Raw genomic sequence first — 21,839 nt, forward strand, 5'->3', positions numbered from 1 at the left:
CTGAGTTTGATCTGGAGAGAAACAGAAAAAGGCTGGCCAGATACTAAAAGATTCCATTCGCAGACTTTTCTACTTGGAGCTACGGATTCTGTGATCACCCTTACTTACAGTCATGGTGTGTTTTACTGATGTTCCTTATTAGATATCCAAAGAAGAAATGGATCCAAAGCAGCTGGCTACAAGGGTAGTGAAAAAAGAAATTTTTCAGAAAAAAATGGACGAATCCCAAACTGGAATTTTTCACAAGCAAATAGTGTCTGGTCATGAATGTAAGGGATGTACTTTCTATAGTAAACCAAGCTGCATTCATTTCAAGGTTAGTGGCCATTCTGCATAGGATCTATAAAGATGATGTATGTATCTGCTGTATGTATATACCAATGCCTTGATCAAAATTCTGTTGCACTGGGAAGAAAAAAAAAAAAATTCTTGTTGTCTTTAATAGGTCTTTAGTCAAACCTGAAACAGTACTTGCCTTTTTCTCTAGCAATCTCTTAGGTAAGTTATAGTCAGATTAAATAAACTGCTTTGTTTTACTACTTAGGTCTAAATTATAAAATACTTCCTTTACCTAGGGGAATTTAAATACTGTCAGAAAAGTGAGCAAATGATGAAACATCTTGTTAGACATGTTTTTTAAAAGGCAGTGTAACTGTTACTTATATATCGTTTGTATATACATTATTACTGTAAAACAATGTCCTTAAAGAAGTCATGCCTACAATCCAGTTAAGATTTCAGTTTGCGAGTGACCATCATATTATACTGGTATAGGAGGAAACTGAGCTGCAGTTTATCTCTGTATTCTAATTAACAAGTGTACTGTGAGAAAGTGTAACACGCTGCCTAGGTTCTTCTCTGTACTTGAAAAGGTTGCTAGTGTGGCGCATCAGACGAGTGTTCTGTGTCAGAGAAACATGCTGCCGGTCAGCCTGCAGGGCTGCTCTTGTCTATGTGTTAATGAATGTGCCCAGGTGTACGGCTTTCATGGCGTTCTGGTTTTATTAGGAGCTGGGAGCCTGTGCCTTGCACGGAAACAGCAGACCTCCATTGGAAGACAGTGGCACCTAGCTCTGTGTTCAAGAAAATCTGTATTGCCTTTGTCACGCACAGTCTAAATTGTTAACAACTCTGTTAGACCATGCACGTGACATAATGTCTTTGACATTCACTACAGGAAAAGACAGAGCAGCTTTGTGCATTAGCTGTGCACAAACCGGGATAATGTTGCCCCACCCATGAAGCATGAGTTCCTGGCTTTATAGGCTGTATGTTTTAAAAGGGTTTGTCTGGAGCAAGGCAATGCGTTATGGGTTTATACAATACTTTGCACACAGGCCTGTGATCCCGCTAGGGACTGTGAGCACAACTGTGGTAAAAGTAGTTGGTTTTGTCATTACATGTGTAAATGCTACTTCCTGTAATTCACACCACCTGATACATTTGGTGTTCCAAGGATTTTGATGTTGGTCAAATCTACAAAAAGAAGATAGTTTTGACAAATGCATCCTACAGTGTTAACTTCTGCAGACTAGTGGGAATCAGTGAATGGCTCAAGGACTTCATCAGTATTCAGTAAGTGAAATTAACTGTAGACTAGTTGCTTGTTTTACCTTTGTACCACAACAGGAGATGTACCCAGATTCTGTAGCAAATTAAATAGATTTCAGTAAATACATCTAAATTATTATATTCCATTCTTGTGTGATGAGGAAGGGAACTGCGTCTCAGAGCTGAGGAGTAAGAGGCTTACTGAGCCTGAGCTGCATGTCATTGGTTTCTATAGTGGTGACAGCAAGGGACCAGTCCCTAATCTGTGGAAAGCAGTATAGACCTGTGGTAACTGCCAGCCCTGAACAAGGAGAAAGCTTTTTTTTTTTTTTTTTTTTTTTTTTTCCCCCCAAAATGTCAGACCCTTTTAAAAAGGGGAAAAGGATCTCTTTGTAGGTACAAAGAAGTACAAGAGGACCCAAGCTTCTTTCTAGGCCACCACAAGGGCCTTTAAGCCTAGGCAAACCTCTTTCACCAGCTGCCATCCTTCATAGCGTGATTCACACTAACTTCCAGATTACTGCTGAAGTTTAAATATGAAGAAGCTGATGAAATAAAGGAATCGATCTCAGAGCAAAGAGCACTTAAACTGAAATCCTGTGGTCTTTCCCATCAATCCCTTCATATAATTCTGATGACAGGTTATATAATGAAGTACTCTGTCCAGTTGGGAGAGATTGCAAATTAATCTCAGTTTAACTATATTGATAATTTATTTGACTGTTTATAAATAAACAAATGGAAGTATCCCCAAATTGTTTCTTTCTAAGAATAATTTAGAGACTAGCTTTCTCTGGAGATATTCCAAGCCTTTAAAAATATAAAATACTACTTTTCACAACTTGCCTTTAAAAAATGAAGTCAAGAAAATAATATATTTACTTGGAACTCTGTGAAACAAAAAAAAAAATTGATTGTAGTTTAGCCTAAAAGTGAAAAAATGCTAAAGCTCTTGTTTGTGTGTAAGTGAAGCTTACTGACAAATAGGAGACATCAGAGCAGATAAAAATCTGCCATTGTTACCAGAACAGGACCTGGATGTTTCATGCTTAGCTTTAATTTGGAGTTTTATGTTAATTATCTCCATAGTTTTGACCCACCTGGCAAAATATCCGCTGGAATGTCCTGTGAAATAGTGGTAACATTTAAGCCAATGGTAAGTGCACCTGAGTGTGAAGTTACACAATGATGAGAATCCTAGTATAATCCACTAGTCTGATTACAAACATCATTAATTTAATTTCTTAACTGTTAACAATGAAACAAACTACGTGTCTAGAAAAGGTACTGTTGTACTCGGACAACTGTGTGCATGTTCAAGCTCTGTTAAGTCGTAATAAGGCACATTCTAAGCGCACACTTTAGAAAAATGCCCATCACTAAGTATTCTTGGAGTAAGTTTTGAAACTTGCTCCAAACAAAAAGATTTATAGTATTGCCTAGCTAAAGTTAGCCAGGCAGTTACCAAGGACTGTTTTAAAGTGGAAATGTAGAATCTGTAGAGATACATTTTAATATGTTACTCAAAGAATAAGTGAAAATATTTTTTGTCAGACTACATCGGCTAAATCTTTGCAAATTACTTGGCTGGGTGTTTTGTTTTGTTTTCTAGATAAATGAAACTCTGGAAGGAGAAGTCATGTTTATGGCACAGACAGGTTCTTTTTCTGTTCCATTGAAATGTACAGCCAAGAGATGCATTGTAAGTGACTTTTTAAAAGTATGTTCAGAGTCAGTATAACAACAGTAATAGAAAATGTGAGATAGCATAAACAATATTGAAAATATTTAGCAAGAGGTATTTATATTTCTTTCCTTTTTTCCTTTTAAATGGCGAGTCTCTTTCCAGAAAATGATTCATTCCTTAGTTTCCCAGATTACACTGAGATTTATACAAAATTATCTTAATGGATTTACTTAACCATGAACTGTAACTGTAACTTCAGAGTGGAATTAACTGAAGTAGTTCTGTTCAGAAATTGATGACACAATTTTACATTGTGAATGGAGGGAAGAGAAATGGTGGCTGGAAATGAGCTATCTTTTTCTCCTTGTAACTTTTGGAAATTCCATCCCAGACCTACAGTAATTTATTCTTTAATTTTCTATGTAGACAAAAATCAAAATATCACAGTATCTTTCTATGTTTTCTGGCATTTATAAAAAAACATATAATCTCTCCTTTCTTTCAGCATCTCAAAATCTTTTGAGAATTCTATACTGAATTTTAAGCAGAGAACATAATTTTCTTACTGTTAAGAGATGAAGCTACAGGCAGCACTAACTTTTTTTAGATACCTTAACTTCCTATTAGCTAACTTCAAGAAAGTATTTGATAAAAGCAACAACTTTGTTTTTAAATTACTTCCTTCACATCTAAGAGCAGCTTTGGCTTTACAGGCCAAAAGAAATTATAGATGAGACTATACAATGCTAGAGGAAAAAGATTATGCAAGGAGACACCCAGTATCAGAATAAGACTGGTAAATGCAAAATTTGGGATATACTGGGAGCATACTTAATAATAAAAATTAAAAAATAATTTTAAAAAGGCTTTAGACACATGAATGTCTTCCTGGAGTTTGTAATATTATGTTTCAGTAAACTGTATGAAAAAGATTGCACATAAAGTTTATTTACTGGGCTGCACATTTAAACTTTTGTGCCCAGGGAAATGAATCAAGGATAATCTGTTACACAGAAAATAGAAGGGGGAAGTAACTGAAAGGTAGTGCACTAAAATTATTATATTAACAATCTAGCAAAGTATTTAAGGATGTGCTTAGTTTTAAGCACTTGTAGGAAGCTAGAATGATATCACATCAATATTGCATACTTAAATCTGACTGCATATAGGACTCTGATGGTTTTCAGTTAAAAGACCTTGAAGATGAGAATGCACAATGCAGTAGAAAGCCAGCACATTAATCTTTGATCAGAGGGGTATTTGTCTTCACCTAGAGAATTCATACCATCATTGTGTGCTAATTACACCCAGGAGCTCCTTTATGCCCTGAAAGTGGGAAGAGTTCAGCTGTAAGCAGGATACTAGCAAGCAACCAAGTTGTCTTTGTCTTTTTGATGCTTGAACTTGAATTACAAGCCTTTCGTTATCATATACCCAGTTACAAAGTCATTAAAAATTCTATATGAAGTAGTGTATTACTTTTTAAACTGGTTGTAAACCATGGTAGCTCAAAGAAAGAAGACAGGGTGTGTTATAAACTGATATGTAGTCACTATATGATGTTAAATGTTGCTTGCTTCTCAGCTTGATGCTAGTAACACCATTTCACTGTAACACAGGAGCAACAATGTTGAATCGGTATGTAAATATTACCTACTTCCAGAGTAACTACCTGAAGACTTATGCAAGCTGCTACTATGAACAGAATTTAACCTGTTTTTTCCATTGTCATATAGTGGACTGAAACGGAAGTGGCTCAGTTTAACCAGACATTGTTTTAATGAGTCGGCTTCTACAAAAAGGCAGAAGGATACCCACAGTTCATGTTGTTATTTGATACCATCTTTGAAATGAAATAAGAACTTTAAAGACCTATTCTTGAAAAGGTGGATGCTCATTTAGTTGACGTTACTGACTATCTAGGACAGTAGTAATTAATGGTTTATCTTCTCACAGCTGGCACTAGATAAAGAGCTCATTGACTTTGGCAGCCATGTGGTGGGAGAGACAATTTCACGGACCATCAACCTGACAAACAGTGGAGCTTTGGGAACAAGATTCAAAGTTCAGACGTCAGCAGGTGACAGTAGTACACGCAGAGCAACAGCAAAATCTTCTCCTGGAAGAATGGTAGGTTCAAAAGCATTTCCCGAAGTTGATGGAAACATTCTTCTTTGCAAAGTGTGGTAGAATCATACAGAATCATAGAACAGCTCAGGTTGCGAGGGACTTCAGAAGATCTGGTCCAACCTTTAGCAGTTTGTTTATGTTTGAGTTGGCATATCTTAATATAAAACCCCCAAATATCACAAGACAAATTTAAAAACAATTATGGGGGGGGAGGGGAGAAACATTTTATTCATTTATGTCATTCCTATTTTCTCCACATCCATTAAAATTAGGAAAAAATACTTTAGTAAAAAGAGGAGATTCTGACAGAGTCATTTAAAATCCCAGCTCCTGGACTTCAGAAAAATGCCAACTGTTGCAAAACTAGCAATAAAGTAATGAGAATTGGGAGCACTAGCCTGCGATCTGCCTTTAAAAATTCAGAGCTGTTCATTTAAATTTCCTATCAAAGAACAACAGCCACAGCTATTGACAAGCTGTTGTTACAAGGGAAGTAGTCTCCTTAGTCAAACTAAGAATTACATTGAGGGCTGTTGCCTGAAAACTATAATACTAAATAGTGTTAAAAGAACTGAAGGAAGATCTCTCAAATCAACAGTGGAATGAATGCAAATGATTGTAATTCTGTGTCCTGTGGAATGTCCTGGGCGGGAATGAAACAGAGATCGTTGAAGAAACGTACCAAAACTCAGACACTTGGTGCAGAGCTGACAAAATGTGTGGTGTTAGACCTGATATTGATTGCTCCTACAGCATGCCATTTTCAAAGCTGACAGAAAACTAAGGAATCCTAACAGCTGTACTCCTCGATGTAGCAGGTAATTTTAAGTGAAAAACACTTACAAAGAAAGCATGCATACAATTGTCTCTGCATGTCAGCACTGTGGGGCAGATTTTTGAGAAGACTGAACAGCTTAAGTCTGAAGACGTACTTGCTCCTTTTCTAAATAAGTTGTGGATTTTATTGTTAAAGTGGGGAAATCTTCAGATTTTAAAAAACAAACACACCAAAAAAACCAAACCACCACCCACTTGTGCTTTGTAATTCCTGTGTTGATGAATATCATTATCATAAATGTTCCTTTTTCTTCAGGTGTTGCATATGTAGTACCCATAAATAGATAGATTTTACAGGTCCTTGATCAGAGAGAATATCACTACTAGGTTGCATGTCTTCGTTATGAAGTGCCTACATGTTCTTGTAAACACAGTACAGATACTTCATCTTTGTTCCATCAGTGCAGTCTTTAACTTCTTTGATGGTTGAAGAGCAATTGGCTCAGATGGTTTTCAAAATTCTCTACTTGATAATCTAACCCATTTTTAAGTTCTGAGAAAAGGGTTGACCTCTCTTTTGAAACAACACATTAAATAGCATGTACAGTGAAACTGCTGAGCTGTTTGCCATGGTTTTCAACTCTCATACTATCCTTATGTTAAAAGCGTGGTTCAAATAAAGAATTTGTGAAATAATACCATCTGTATCCATGGTTTTCCTTCTATATCCTGTCTTTTGTAGGTGTGTAATAAACAGAAGTCTAGTTTTAGCAGACTTAGTTTTGACATAGAACTGCCTGTGTTTCCACTAGAAAAATGTTAGTTCTGTTAATTGTAAAATAACTGACGCTACATTGTATTGCTCCCATTATATTATTTACGTGTTTTGGGCAGCCAGCAAAAATTAAATCTGCTCATTGATAAAGGTCTAGTAGAATGTGCAGTTTTTAGGAAGTGCAACACATTTCTCCATTTATAACATGGAACAGTTGCAAGAAAACACAAGTCTGATTTGCAACTGCTTGGTAAAATTGGAGCTGGTGTAAGCTAGATGAACAGTCACAGTAGAAAATATTTTTTCTGTGTTTTCTAACAGGTTAGTCGACATTTCAGTGACTGTGTCCCTGAAAAGAAAGTCAGCAATAGTCCTGTGACATCTGTGGTTGAAAAGAAGGAACAAATTTGTCCTGACCATAGTGAAGAAGTGACCTGTTGTGTAGCCCAGGTGGAGCAGCAAAGGACTGAGAAAAGCCTGAGCAGTAGTTCCACAGGTAAGATGACTATTTTAGGAAATTGGCAGTGCAGTTTCCCAGGCTAAGCATTATCCATTTGTAGAGTTTCCTGTAATGAACTGTGGAATTCAGTTTGCAAAGTAACTCAGTAAATTAAGTAGTTCATCATTCTAGTAGTAATGTTATATTTCTTCGTATGCTGCCTCACAAAAAAAGACTAAAAATAATGTACTGACACCATTATATCAAAAGCAGCAGAGAATCTCACTTCTCATTAGCGATCAACAGCTCAGTCTCAGAAGAATACAGAAACCAACTAGCTTACAGAAACTGCAAAATTGTTATCATCGTTCTTGTCTCAGCAACTGAATACCCACTTCTCAGAAATCCACACGACAGGTTTATTTTTATAGTCTGTAATTCTAGGAACAAGGAAGCAGAAAGATTAAACTCCTCAGACATTTTCCATCTCATTCCTAATGTTTACGATGTGCTTAATAAAATCCAGTCTTGTAGAAGAAAGACTTTTTAAATTTTATTATTATCTATATTCTTTAACATTTCTTCTGGATATTGATCATTCCAATTGCAGGAAACTAAAAGTTCCATGAGAAAGTTGGAGGTGGTTTTTCTTTTTAAATCTGGGATCTTATTGTGAAATGGAGTGATTCCATAAGTCACGGTATCTCTCTCCACAGAACACATACCTTTAAAGATGTTTTCAGACCTTAAAAAAAAAAAAAAAAAAAAAAAAAAAAAAAAAAAACCCAAACCATTGTTTTGGCACATTAACATATTTCATGACACTTTGATCTTTTTCCTGGTTAATGTGAAGCATATGTTTGCCAGTTGATTACTGCCATACTGTCCAGACTTAGCTTTGTCTCTCTTGTGATGCATTAGTTTAAGGCACTTTGAAGCCCTAGTGGAAGACTGTTTAATTAAAAGGTACTTATTATTGCAGTTGTTTTGAAAATAAAGTGAAGCAGCACTTCCACTTGCTTTGCAGGTCCTCCTGACTGCATTGCTTTCTCCCACTGAAATTGTTCTTAAAGCCCAGTTCACGCTTTCAGCTGAACTTACATTCCTTGATGTAACAATCTCTGATATATACTTTATTCTACTGAAACATTAATATTGTTATTCTGTAGTGGAAGGCTCAGGTGCCTAAGGTAGACTTCTGGGCTAGGGCAAAGTTGTATGGCCAAACAGAAATTTCCTTCTAGACATTTGTATTTCCCCATCATTGGTATACATTATTGGATTTGCAATATTGACCAAAGTCAATGTACTTCTGCTCTGTTTGATATTTTTGTTTAGTGAATAGATGCACACATCCAGCATTTTGTGGGGGTTTTTTTGTGTCTTTTTTTCCGCAGAACAACTTGGTCAAGATGTATTAAATTCCAGATCAGATCTAGACACAGACAGTGCACATAATTTAGTGGAACTTTCTCCTGAAGAAACACCAGTCGAAATTATGCTTGGAAAGGTAATGAATATCCTGATATACAGACAAGATTTTCACTAGTCTAAGCCGACATCAAATAAATTGCTCTGGCTCTGTTGGGAAATGCTTAAGTACATGATCAATTTCAAGCCCACTGGACTTCACTGTATCACAGTTAATTCTTAAAATGAAATCCCATGACACATTGGCCCTTCCTTTTGATCTATAAAGACTTATTTGAGCTGAAAGATTCTGTATACATTTACATTTCCCATATTTAACTTTTTTTTTTGTCAAACTGTTTTTTCTGCTGTGTTGTTCTGTGGTTATACAAAGTCTAGTGACAACACAAAAGATGGGGTAGGAAGAATGTCTGGGAAACATCAAACTTGAGCCATATTAAAAAATCTGGGTATGAGAGTCGAGATACTAGTTCGTGCTAGCATTTATGGCTTCTACCTATGCGTACAAAAGGCAGGTGGACTTAATGCTGAAATCAGTAGAGCAGATCTTTGAATGGTAGCGCAAGACAGCTTCTCCGTGTTTTAGTTACATATTCACCAATATATGATGGAAACACTTTGGTAAACCACATTATCTAGCTGTCATACAGTCTTGCAGTAAAAGGAGACATTCGGTGAGATTCTGACCACGCCTGTTTGTGAAACCATATGTCGTGCCAAATCTTTTCCCCACAATAAACCTCCTAGGGAGCTACTGATACTGATTTTTCCCTTGCATAGTGCATTCAATCTAGTTACAAACTAGGTATAGTAGAGTGTTTGTATAGTATGAGTATATACTGCTTCTGTATTTCAGTACAATTTATAGCCAACTACAGTAACACAGTCACTTTCATTAAAAACATGTTACTTCTCGTTTAGGTTACTGAAGGTGAAATTGGACCCTTCAGCTCAATCAAACTTCAGATTATATTTGTCCCAGCTGTCCGTGGGGATGTGCGGGCAGAGTTTGTGATCATGTTTGACAACTCAGACTGCAAACCAGTGAGTGATTTTGTGCAAGACTTGCTTCAAAACACTGTAGAAAGAGAGTTTAAAATCCTCCTACTTCTGCTTTTCCCAAGAATTAAAAGAGCTCAGAATCCTATAGTAGAAACAGGAGAAGGAGGTAGAGGACAGATATGTTTATGAACATTACAAGAAATAACAATGAGGTACCATGTGATTTTTGTATTACGTGGTGTGATGGGATGTAACTTTGTAAATCATGGCCCTTCTTTCTGATGCAGTATGGTTATTAAACCTGTTGATTCTCTTAAATTTCTATGCAAATAATCCTGATATTCCCGTTTTATCAGACATCATACTAGAAAACATCTAATGTCCTGGAAACAAACATGAAAGTATTCTCTTCTATTCCCAACCCACATAGTTTATTTCTTTCTGATATATCAGAATTGGAATTATTTAGCATGTAGTAGTGAAACTGATGTGTGAAAGCTGGAAGAGATGACAACTTTAGTTACCACTTCAGCATATTTTGATTCTACACTTTATTGGAAGCCAAATTCTGCCTAGGAACAGTTCACAGAAGCTTGCCAAAAAAATAAAGAAAACCTTCCAAGAAGCTCAGTAGGCCAGTCTTGGCTCTCCCCACGGTCTACAGACGGAGTAGTCTACAAAAGGAACTGCAGATGTGTACTGAAGGCTCCTATGGGTACCCTCTCTTTCAGGTTCATTTTTTCCAAGTCTGAGCTGTGTTGTCACTGATGTCAGACCTAAGGTCATTATAGGAAGTACAGCACTGTGCTGCCATTACTGTATTTCTTTACTGGCTAAACAAGCTGCAGTCTCTTGAGTTTCTGAATTATGGCACATTCACTTAAGCTAGATGCACTTTAAAGATTTCTTTTCAATGTCATGGGCAGCATGCTATTCCTTCATGTTCTCTGTCAAAGAATCCAAACCAAAGTAGAATTCTTTTTTTCTGCTGGGACACCGTAACATCTAGGTTTTATTTTACAAATGATTTTCATAGCTTTTCCTAATTAAAGAACCTGTTGCAATATGAATAATAAAGAGTTTTACTCAGCTGTAGTTTGTAGCAGAAATTCTTGCCCTGTCTAGATCAGTAAGAATTTAAGACTAACAAAAATAATTACACTCTTGATTTATGTATTAACAGCTGTGCTTTAGTGCCATTGGAGTTTCTATTGATGTGCCGGTTTGGGTGCCCAATCCCAACATTGATTTAAAGATCTGTATGTATGACCGACTTTATCAGGATTGCATTGTCATTCAAAGCAGGTGAGCTACCCTTTCATTATCAGGTGCCTTCTATAGCTAAATAATGAGATCTTAAGTCACTAGGTGACGTCTTGATGTTCCATTGTGCCAGACCCATCTTGTCCTCATAGGAAGCTGAAGAACAGTTTGGTTTTTCCTTGGCATTTCAGGAGGACATCCTGATTACGAGCCCTCTGAGTTCCACACTGCTGTGGAAATTGGACTTGGGTATCCTGCTATCCCAGATTCCCAAGACCAGCCGTAGCTGCGAAGCATCTGGGTTAATACATGCCTTTCCACTCCTACAAGATTCCCTATGTTGTGCCTGTTCTGTGGCATAACTGTAAAGTCCCTAGGGAATAGCAACCCCACAGAGTTCCATCATGGGGAATTTGCACACTAAACATTAAGGAGATAAATGTGTCTAAAATTAAGTGCACATTGGGTATAGTTGATTCAGCCAGGAAATTTTATGAAAGAATATTTTGTTATTTCTCAGCTATTTTACCTTTAATTAAAGTCCATGGGAGACTTATGATCTGGAAGCCAGCCTCATGCCAACTGTTCTTTAGTGAGAAGGTCAATCACCAGTCTTTCCAGACTTGGGATGTGATGCTGGATAAATCATGTCAGTCCTTTTGCATTTACTATAAAATGGGAAGCGTACAACTTTTCCTAACCCAGACAGGCCTTAAGCACTGCACTGGAGTGACAGATGCCTTGTAAGTACACAGATAGTGACCAAATAGCAATTTACAGGGGAAAAAATATCTGGGTGTTTCTGTAGTCCAAGTCAGTAATGTCTGAAGACTGGTTCTGTTTGCACTGTAGTATAAAGATAATATTTCAGCTCGTTGGCTCCCAGAGATGTCATGCTATTAGAGAGTGGCTACATGAACTTTTCATCTCTCAATTGTCTTCAGCTGCTGGGTGTCTTCCCTCTACCTAATGCAGTCACTATTGAATGCTTATGTTAATGATTTGCATTTCTTAGATTCTATTTAAATAGGATTGGGGTGGGTTTGTGGGAGGGTGGGGGAGAGATTGGTTCTGTAGAAGGCATCCATTCTAAAGCTCTTACCAGAATTACAGACTGCAGAGATTCTTCACAGTTGGAAAGAAATGAGTAAAGCTGTTATCTCAGAAATTCAGCTTACAGATATGACAAGCACAAGTTGTTATGTAAGTGATTTTACTTGGTCTAGATAACCCAGGGATAAAACTTAAAAGTATAGAAGCAGAATAACTCTGCTAATGAAAAGTTAAGATTTCAAGGGGATCCCAAAGATAGAAGCTGTCAAATTGCTTAGGGCAAAACTTCTTAACTGCGGGAAAAATCCTGCTGATCCTTTGCCAAGTTTCACTAAATTAAGAGCACTTAATATGTAGTATACTGTCCTTAGTACCTTGGCAGACCAAGTCGTTGATTTATCACGCAATTCTCCATAGTTAGGAAAAATTGTCTTTGTTATACAGCTGGGCTGAAATTCAAAGTATTTCATGTGCAGGAATATCATGTCTCAACTTTTTATCCTGCAAAAGTAGATAGATTTCATCATTCAGATGTGGTGCCTGAGAATTTTCTTCCTCTAGTAGCTATTGAAATTTTTCTGTAGTGTGTATCAGAAAGAGGATTCCTCATTGTTACATGGTACATGTCAAACCACTTCTCAAACAGAATGAATTTAAACTGCTGAAAATAACTATAAATTACTATCAGTCAAGGCCAATTTCTTACGTTAGACTAGTAAGTAGCTGTATTTTAATTGCAATAGTGAAAAACTGGGGAAAGGTAGTCTTGCTAAGGTCTATGGTCTGGAACTATGCACAGACAAAGGATCCAGAGCCAAGGACAATTATCAGGCTAGCAAAGAAGCGTCCAAACTGCTGTCAACATACAACCAAAGATAATAGTTTGTTACAACGGCTTTATGTGTGAACTGTGTATCTGCTAAAGAGTTACTACAGTGCTGTCTGAACTAATGCTCGTAGCAGGTATTCACTGAAGGAGACCAAAGGTAAGATTACCACAGCCCAGCTATAAAGGCTGCTTGTCTAACTACTACTGAAATGCCTTAGCTAGTGAGAACTAAAGTTCAGATCCAGTAGATGTAAAATCTTATTAGCATAACTTCTAGAACACAGATTCTTTAATTAAATGTTAATTAGATACTTAAATAATCCTGCTATTCAGGAATATTCTTACAAATTTCTGCTCCAATCCCTAACTAGCTATAGGGGAAAAAAAAAAAAACCAAACCCTAAAACTTGTAGTGAGATAATTCTTTAGATTTTCGGGGCAAAATCTGACCCAGATTTTGAGGGAGGTGATGTTTTAGAGTAGCTTTTCGTTCACCACCAATACACAAACATCTGACAGAAGCAGAGCAGAAAGAACTTGCCTGTATCTTATTGCTGCTGCAACCTATGACATTATAGTCTGTAGCATAAGTAGAAGATCAAGTTTTCAAGTTAGATAGCTCTGGCGCTTAAGTGCCCCAGCAAGCTCTGTAGAATTGCAAAATGTTAGTTCATACTGGTTTTGTTTTGGGTTTTGTTTGTTTTTTTTCTTGTCACATAGAATACAGTAATCAGGAAGCATAAATAAACAGCATAAAGGGTGAAAGTGTCTTATCAGAATTCTGTGCAATATAAATCACTCTGAAAAGTAATTTCTTTGGCAGGTTATAATCTGCACTGATTTGAAGTAGTAGTATATAGTTCTCTTAGACTGTCAACAGTCAGAAATCATTCCAGGCTCCCGGTGCCACATGCTATAGCTGTTGATTTAGAGCAGACCATCTGGACTGACAGCTTGTAAACCAGTCCAAGAGAAGGAAAATGACAAGCTGAAATATTTGTAAATTGCTTGGCAATTTTGCACTTAGGCATAAAATTCCTAAGCAGGGTATGGTCTGTGGCTATCGCTGTGTTATAATATGACCAGAATTCAGTAAACAGGGAGATGTTTCCTACCTTCCAATATGCCATTCATAGGGCAAATTGATCACAAGTTTTAGCAGAGGAACTGGCAGTACCAGCTGAGCCACACTATGACTTCTAGCCCTGTAGAATCTCTGCTGTTAGAGGAGAAGTTAGGAGAGATCTGTGAATTCACATGTATTTAAAAGAAGTCACTACGGTTTTGGGGAGAAAAAGCAAAAGCAGCGGCACCCTCAGTGCATTTCTGGCATAAGACAGGCCCCCTTCTCCCCAAATTTGAGTTTTTTTTACCTGCCTGTACAGACTTAATTTTTGTTATTGAAGGTTTTGAGATAATTATGATGATAATGAGGGTGAATGGAATTCACAAACTGGGTACATGTTGATGTTTTAGGTGTATTACGCTCTTTCGGGTTCATTCTTTTGATTCTTCTGACTACCGGCTGGGACATTAAATGCTTGTTAGCCACTTAAGCAGCATCTAGGTATCCTTGGCTCCACTTAGGGGTCGCTGGTCTTCATTTTTCTGTCTCTCAGACAGAATAACGGGTTTTTATTTGTTGCATCCCACCCACCAGCAATTGTTACATAACCTAGATCCAGCATTACAAGAAGAATACTCCTTTTCCATCTTGAGTGGGTTCTGTGGTGGAGCTAGGACCAATTAGGTGTCTCAAACATTATGTGAGTCATTCCTGTTGATTCAGGGAGAGGGAATGTATGTTAGGAGCAAATAATTAGCTGATAGTTCGCAATAATTTGGCTTTGCTTTTCCCCTGCCCTGACTTACCACTGTGCTGCGCTTTGATAATTATGTTCTGATCAGCTGTGTATATTGCTTGAAATACAGCTGGGTTTACTTACAGTACTTCCAAAATATTGTTTTCTATACTTAAAAGAGAATACAACTGTGTGATTTTGCTGTAGCAGTTTTACATGCCCATCATTTTCAAAGGAAGCTTGGAATTGTTATAAACGTAACGTAGAGTAGAGATGCAAGGGTGGGGGCGGGGTGGGACCAAATTCCAAGAGCAAATGTTGCTGAGATGGCAGTACAGGTAGCCTCAAAGCCACCTAAGCATGTCTGATCTGTTTGCAGAGCAAAAGCCACGCTGCGTTTGAAATTTGAAGTATGCAAAGAATTGAGTAAGCACATGGAGCTGCTTCCAAAAACAGGTTACATTCAAGCTCAGTCATCCTTCAGTGTGCAGTTGAAGTTTCTGCCCAGGTAACCTAACAACATTAATCTTTTCAGTATTTAAGACAATATCTGTAGGAGGCTGTCAGTGGAAAACCTGAGCAGGTCAAAGTTTTTTCTTCCTTCACGCTAGCAGGCTGGACTTCACACTGCTGGTGTCAGTGCACTCCTAGCCTCCCCGCTCTTTCCCCCTTAAAAGTTGCCAGATGCTCAAGGAGGAAATTAACTTGGATCACATACCTGTGAGGAAATGCTTTTCCTGTGGTGACAGCAGTAGTGTGAAAATCTTAGCAGTTGCATTCCTGCTAGGCTGCTCCCATTTCTGTGGGGAAGCTATTCTTATACAAGAGAGAGGTTATCTAGGCAGGTGGCTACTTCATGGATCACTGATTAAATAATTTCTGGACAAGAACTCCTGTGCTTGCTAATTAAGGTAAGAATGGTTGGGCTTCCTGTTCATATCTCTCCTACCCATGTACATTCTTCTCCAAAATAGGAATGTAGTGATCTTGAATTTCATGTGGCATTTTATATAACATCTTCTAAGATGCTAAAAGCCTTATCCCAGCAAGTTTCTCTTCTCCATTTCATGATACATCTACATATAAAAACATGACTCGGTTATAGGAAACAAAGAATTCCCATTTTTAAAAACTTAAATTCAGGAGCTCTGACCACTGTTAATTTTATTTATCTCATCATTGCCATCCTAAAGAATTTAGCAGGACATTTCTTTTCAAATATAAATTAAATTATATAGTTCTTAATTCTGGTGTACAGCCAAATACTTCAGTGGCTTCTGCATTGATTGCTGCTCAAAACCTGCTGCTTTTTTCATATAGGTTATCTAGTCCCACTGATGTAAGTAAATTTGGATTTTCACTGATGTGCTCAGCATCTCTGGATTCTAAATTGAGAGTATAATCACTTTTCACCAGGTTAATACTCAAAGAACTAGAAGTATTTACAGTTCTTCCAACATCTCAAATCCTATCAGATTACAACAACAGTAACTGCTATTATGACATTTTTCAGTTCCTAAACTTCAGATGCTGTAAAGCACTGTTACACTTACCGAGTGGATGGAAGCATAGCTTGGATTTAGGACATTAATCATCCTTTGAAAAATGGGGAAGCTTCAGAAAGGAGATTTGATGAGATTAACGCATTTCTGACACACAAAATAAGTATCTGGCTGTTTCAGCATACAGATCAGTTTTAAAAGACCTAACACACAGGAGGAGTGCATGTATGACAGTGAAAGATGAGCTTGCTACAAGCTGATGTGAAGTACTGCGCTAGTGACACATTTCTGTAAATGCCTCCTCATTGACTTAGTATTATAAGCTTGGTTTTCTCAGAAGAAAGAATAGCTATATTAAAAGTAACACAAAAGTAAAAAGAAACACTCATTCAGTAATACTAAGTGAACAGATAGATGACTGAAGGCTTGGGAAGCTCTCCTGAGTATTCTGTGCACGCTAAAATGCTTGGTCAGATGTTACAATACTCATAACTTGCTGGGTGTTTGAAGCAGACATTTTCTGTTTATTTGAAGGCAAGTTCTCTAATCTGCTGACTTTCAGAATTCCCAAATACCACATCTTTTAGTTTTTCTGCATTTGGAACTAGTGCTGCAGATGCTGGCAGTCTAAATCTGATTTGTCTTTTATGCTTCTCTTTAATTGCTTTTAAGCATGAAGATGCCATTTTCAGAGAACTATCTGAAGGATTTTAGTATCTCTTCCCCAAGGCACAACAGCTAATTTAGAGTCCATCACTGTGTATGTAGTTACATTTCCCGCCCCCGCCCCGGATTATTTTGTAATACATGAATTTCTTATGCTGTTCTGATGTCCTGTGCCAAAGTGAAAGCTGATACTTTATTCCTACCTTGTATTTAACTCCAGTTCCTATCTTTAAACAAGTTGGCAATACCTTTGAAGATTACCTTCTAAAGTCACAGTTCAGACTTGCAAAATAACAGCCAGCAAGATTTCAGATCACCATGGTGACTGAGTGGGTGCTATTTGTTCATTAACTATTCTTTAACAATACATTAAAAAATTGCATGTAATTCCAGTAGTAGTAACGTTATCACTGTGGAGACCTAAGAACAGGAAGCAATTCACTCTGATGCTGTAAGACACTATAAATAGACCAGCAGAGCTAAAAATGCTAGAGCTTTTGTATTGTCTTGGCTTGAAGCTCTGAAATTGAGCTCACGATAGCAAGATGCTTCAGCTACAGAAACCCCACATATTTCTGATAAATTACTAATCTGGTATATAATCAGACACTGTTGGTCCCCAAGTTTGTTTCACTTTATGTCTCTGTGCTTTGTGATACAATTCGTTCTGCCTCAAACTGGCTGGTAATTAACTAATATCAGTGTGAAAAGGAAACAATTGCCTAGGTTGGGTTGGTTATGTGCTGTGGTTGCAGCAAAGATGCAGAAGGCTTATATTCTGAAGTAAGCTTTACATTTTTTAGAATTTTAAATGACTGGATGGCCTTTTAAAAAAGCATAAATAGATGCAGACCTCTATGAATAACTCCCTTAAACTCCTGTGTGTCCAAAATCCTGTCTTTAAAAAAAAAAGTTTAAAAAAAAAAAAAAATCCAACATTAATGTACAAGGTCAATTATTCTGACTTCACTGCTAGATACCCTTGCAATCTGTGCGTACCTGCTCAGAGCAGATTGTCTGGAGGTACGCCATTCTATAGGAAATCTGTGACAAGTCCATAATATTTCTGATCTGAGTGCATCTTCTTTTTCTTGGTCTGAAGGTGGAACTTTATAGGTCACTAATTTTTGATTGGCATTTTCTTACACCATTCTTCCACCATTTTCCCTAATACTTGCATATATCTGGCATACAATATTTTAGTTAGACTTCACTGAAGCATTGGAGTTGATGCTTAACCAACTATATATGTGAATACTCCTATTTGAGCACAAATACTGTGTTAAGATTAAAAGCTGTGAACAATAAAACTTTTAGACCTTAAGTAACATGGTTTTTTTTGTTGTTGTTCAGAAATACATCCATCGAAAGTTTATTATTCCTCTTAACTAGAAAAAAGTAAAAATATTTTTATGAAACTGAATGTACTTTTGGATTTTTTTAGGCACTCTCTTCCTGAAGATGCAGGGAGTTATTTTAATGAAGAGACAAGAGTTCTGGAAGTTCCAGTGACAATACTGATTGTGGATAAAGTTAGTGATTTTTATTATGCTGGTTATCAGACTGAAAATAGATGTAAATTATTTTAGTGAATGTTCACTTAATGATGCCTAATCTTAGATTAGTTCTTTACTAGTTGAAGTCCTATGATAATAGTAAAAGGTGCTTAAAGTGATAACACGGATTTGATAGTTTCTTCTTGTCAGTGTGTTTACAATACAGAAAGTTAAATCCTTTCTAGTTAATGCTCATCTATTCCCTAGTATAGTTTGTACCAGAGAGTTATCAGATACCATAGCACGATCTCTTTATTCTGATCTGTACTGCAGATGTAGCATATTCTTAGAGTTTACATTTCCCAGAGATGCAGGTATGATTCCATTCTAGCATATGGATTTTGAGATACAGATTTTTTTTTTTTTTAATTTTACTTGTCAAAAAGACATTTCCTGTTGCTTATTTTTGGAGAACAATGAGGCTGAAGTTCAAGATAACATGTAAATGTAACATATCTATTGTCAAGGAATAGAGTAGAATAACTTTTTTGCAGTTATCTTTTTGGATGACATTTCACTTAAATCCTGTCCCTACAATGCTACAGATAGAGGTTTTTATCCTGTGCTCTTGCATTTGTTTCAGGCTAAAAAAGTTAATTTTACTGTCCATGCAATTGTTACTACTTCTGATTTGGAAATCAGTCCAGCACAAATCAATTTTGGATACTGCACAATCTATGAAGCTGTGCAGGCAAATGTCATGCTAACAAACAAATCTATCTTGCCACAAGAGTTTGGATTTGTGGGACTTCCAGAGGTATGTAGTTATCCCACATGCACCTCTTGTACCAAAATACATTTAATTATTATGAAAACATGTTTCAATGTGAGTGTAAATAAATCATGACTGTTTCTTGGAAACCCATGGAAATACTTCTGCCTGCACCACTGTGGAAACTTGCAGATTAGTTCTGGTACTGGTTTGTGTAAGTTTCATCTTATTATACCCTAAGCATTTTCCAAGCAGTGTAAACATCTTTGAGGAGATTTTACTATTCTCACCTACATACCATTATTAGGCTAACTTTATGCTATTAGAATACCTATTTTTTACGCCAAGAAATCTACTAACAGAATACCTGGTGCACTTTTCTTTCAGACTCACAGGTTGCTTATACTACTAAATAAAACAGGCTTAGGGATGTTGCTTTGGCCTTGAGGCTGAGGAATATTGCACAGTTTGCAGCCAAATGCCTAGACACTTTGTCTTTAAAGCAGGATGGCCATGTCCAAACTGCTTATTGGGAATCATCCCCTAAACCATGCTTAGCTATTTTCTGACTGACTGTAAGTTGACGTGGAAGCTAAATTAATCACAGGAGCTGCCAGTTTCGTGTGGGCTAGGTCTACTGATATTTATTTTTATTCCCCCCCCAAAAAAAGTTAGCTGTTCAAGCTTCATAATAGCATGATGATCACAGTGTGAAATGGTTTGGCATATTGGAATCAGAGCTAGAGGAACCTGACATTTAATTAGGCATTCTCCCTTTCTCTGCTGTTTTAGGGATTAAAATTAAGGAGTTAGCTAAAAGAAATTGGAATCTTCAGCTTTGTTAAAGCTTTACTTCACAGCGTGTGTTTCATGATTAGCTTAAAATGTGATGGGAAGACATTCTTGAATCATCATCGGTTCACAAACACAAACCAATATATGTTTGTAGCTATTAAACTGGTACTTGTCACTGTGGTATCCACCCATGATACAGGAATCAGCTCTGAAGATACAGGGGGAACTGTTGAGATTCTTATCATATTTCATTCAGTTGTCTATGAAGAGTAAATAAACTTTATTAGAGAAAGGGGATTACCATAGATGATGATAAGCTGGGGAAGAGATTCTACTGAAGTCTGAGTTAATGGATTTAATGCTTTTCAAGTTACTTTGAGATTAGAAATCTGCACATCAGTTAGACACTAGTCACTAACTCAAATGAAAGCTGCTCACTAGAAGGTTTCTGTTTTCCTGACACTTGTATGTTTAATAACAAAATTTTCTTACCTTGCCAGTAATGTCTTATTTTAAATTATTAATAATTTGATAATTTAACTAATAATTTCTTATTTTAATAACAATAATTTCTTATCCTGCCATTTTGAAGTTTGTTGAAATCCAACCCAATGACGGACTTGGAATTATTCTTCCCCTTGAAAGCCTGACATTGGACATAATCTTTAAAGCTAACAAGGCAAAAGAATACAGCTTTGATCTAACCTGCAAGTCAGAGATTAATAGGTATGTTAAGAAACTGATTGAGTAGTAGGTAATCTAGAAGTCTAAATCACACTGGATTTCCATTCTTAAGCTAGTTCAGAAATTAAATCCTTGCCTATTTTGAAGAGGTAAGGCTCGGATAAAAATGTGAGGCAGGTAGGAATTCTGCAGTTGACAAGAGTTGCTCAATGCCTGTTAGTTTCATCCTTCATTTACATGTCTGTCTTTACTGAGATGACTTTTCCTACCCCACCTGAAAGTTATCCTTGTCACATAACCAAGCTGCAAGTTTGCCCCAAGTCATCTTAGCCTGCAATGTTCTGCTTGCTTTTTCAGCAGAATTACTGAAGGATTTTTTTTTTTGTAAAAATGCTTCATACATTAAGCTAATGCTACTGAAATAATGATGGCATAAATTTTGATTTGACTGGATGTATTTTCAGAAGTTCATAGAGGAAGAATTCAAGTAGGGACTCTAGCCAATTGTGCATTAAAAATAGATAGTATTATTGTTCATCTTTAGGCAAAATTCCCATTGCAAGCTTGAAATTCTGCTTAAATAGGGACTACAGGATTAGTTCCCTATTTTCCGGGCTGATTAAGAGACTATTTTATGCTGAGACAATTTATCATGTGTTTATTTTTAGACAATTCAAGCTGTCATGCAAAGCAGTTGGAGTCCACCCACCTCTTGAATTGTCTCAATCCTTAGTTCAGTTTGCTGCAACAGCTTTAAATGGTGTGTCTACAGCAACACTGTATGTGATGAATTCCCATGTGAGTGTCAACCACTTTACTCATGCTGTCCCAAGAATTGGCAATGGGGAAGTTGCCCCTGTTGGACCCACTTCATTTGAATTCCGGGTGCCAGAAGACTGTCCAGTGACAATTACACCTTCCGTTGGAACGGTGTTGCCTGGGAAGGTAAATTCACTTTAAACGTTAAGTGTTCTGCCAAATCTTTTGATCATCTACATCCCTACAAATGCTGTCACTTGTAAAAGAAGCTCAAAACATAAATTATTATTAGAATGGCTGGAATATTTTGTATTGTTTGAAATAATGTTTTAAATCGGACATGAGGGGTTAACCATCTAATCTGGCTAATGCTTCATGGGAGCTTTCACCCTGAATGTTCTTTCCCCAGTGTTGTCATTATGATTT

At 36.9% G+C, this 21,839-nt stretch overlaps 1 protein-coding gene across 1 annotated transcript in view; it reads left to right on the plus strand.

Annotated features, from left to right (window-relative positions):
• Positions 1 to 21,839, plus strand: part of CFAP74 (cilia and flagella associated protein 74) — a gene marked incomplete at its 5' end in the record, with an annotated part of 47,451 nt that overhangs the window by 14,743 nt on the left and 10,869 nt on the right. Inside the window, 14 exons of the mRNA XM_050909419.1 lie at positions 143 to 316; positions 1,457 to 1,575; positions 2,641 to 2,707; positions 3,164 to 3,253; positions 5,195 to 5,368; positions 7,242 to 7,416; positions 8,757 to 8,869; positions 9,712 to 9,834; positions 10,976 to 11,097; positions 15,119 to 15,247; positions 18,352 to 18,439; positions 19,047 to 19,220; positions 20,563 to 20,696; positions 21,323 to 21,599. Coding sequence (XP_050765376.1) covers positions 143 to 316; positions 1,457 to 1,575; positions 2,641 to 2,707; positions 3,164 to 3,253; positions 5,195 to 5,368; positions 7,242 to 7,416; positions 8,757 to 8,869; positions 9,712 to 9,834; positions 10,976 to 11,097; positions 15,119 to 15,247; positions 18,352 to 18,439; positions 19,047 to 19,220; positions 20,563 to 20,696; positions 21,323 to 21,599 — 1,959 coding nt within the window. The remainder of the gene's footprint in view (positions 1 to 142; positions 317 to 1,456; positions 1,576 to 2,640; positions 2,708 to 3,163; positions 3,254 to 5,194; positions 5,369 to 7,241; positions 7,417 to 8,756; positions 8,870 to 9,711; positions 9,835 to 10,975; positions 11,098 to 15,118; positions 15,248 to 18,351; positions 18,440 to 19,046; positions 19,221 to 20,562; positions 20,697 to 21,322; positions 21,600 to 21,839) is intronic.

This window comes from Gymnogyps californianus, chromosome 21, assembly GCF_018139145.2.
Source record: "Gymnogyps californianus isolate 813 chromosome 21, ASM1813914v2, whole genome shotgun sequence".
Taxonomy (NCBI): domain Eukaryota; kingdom Metazoa; phylum Chordata; class Aves; order Accipitriformes; family Cathartidae; genus Gymnogyps; species Gymnogyps californianus.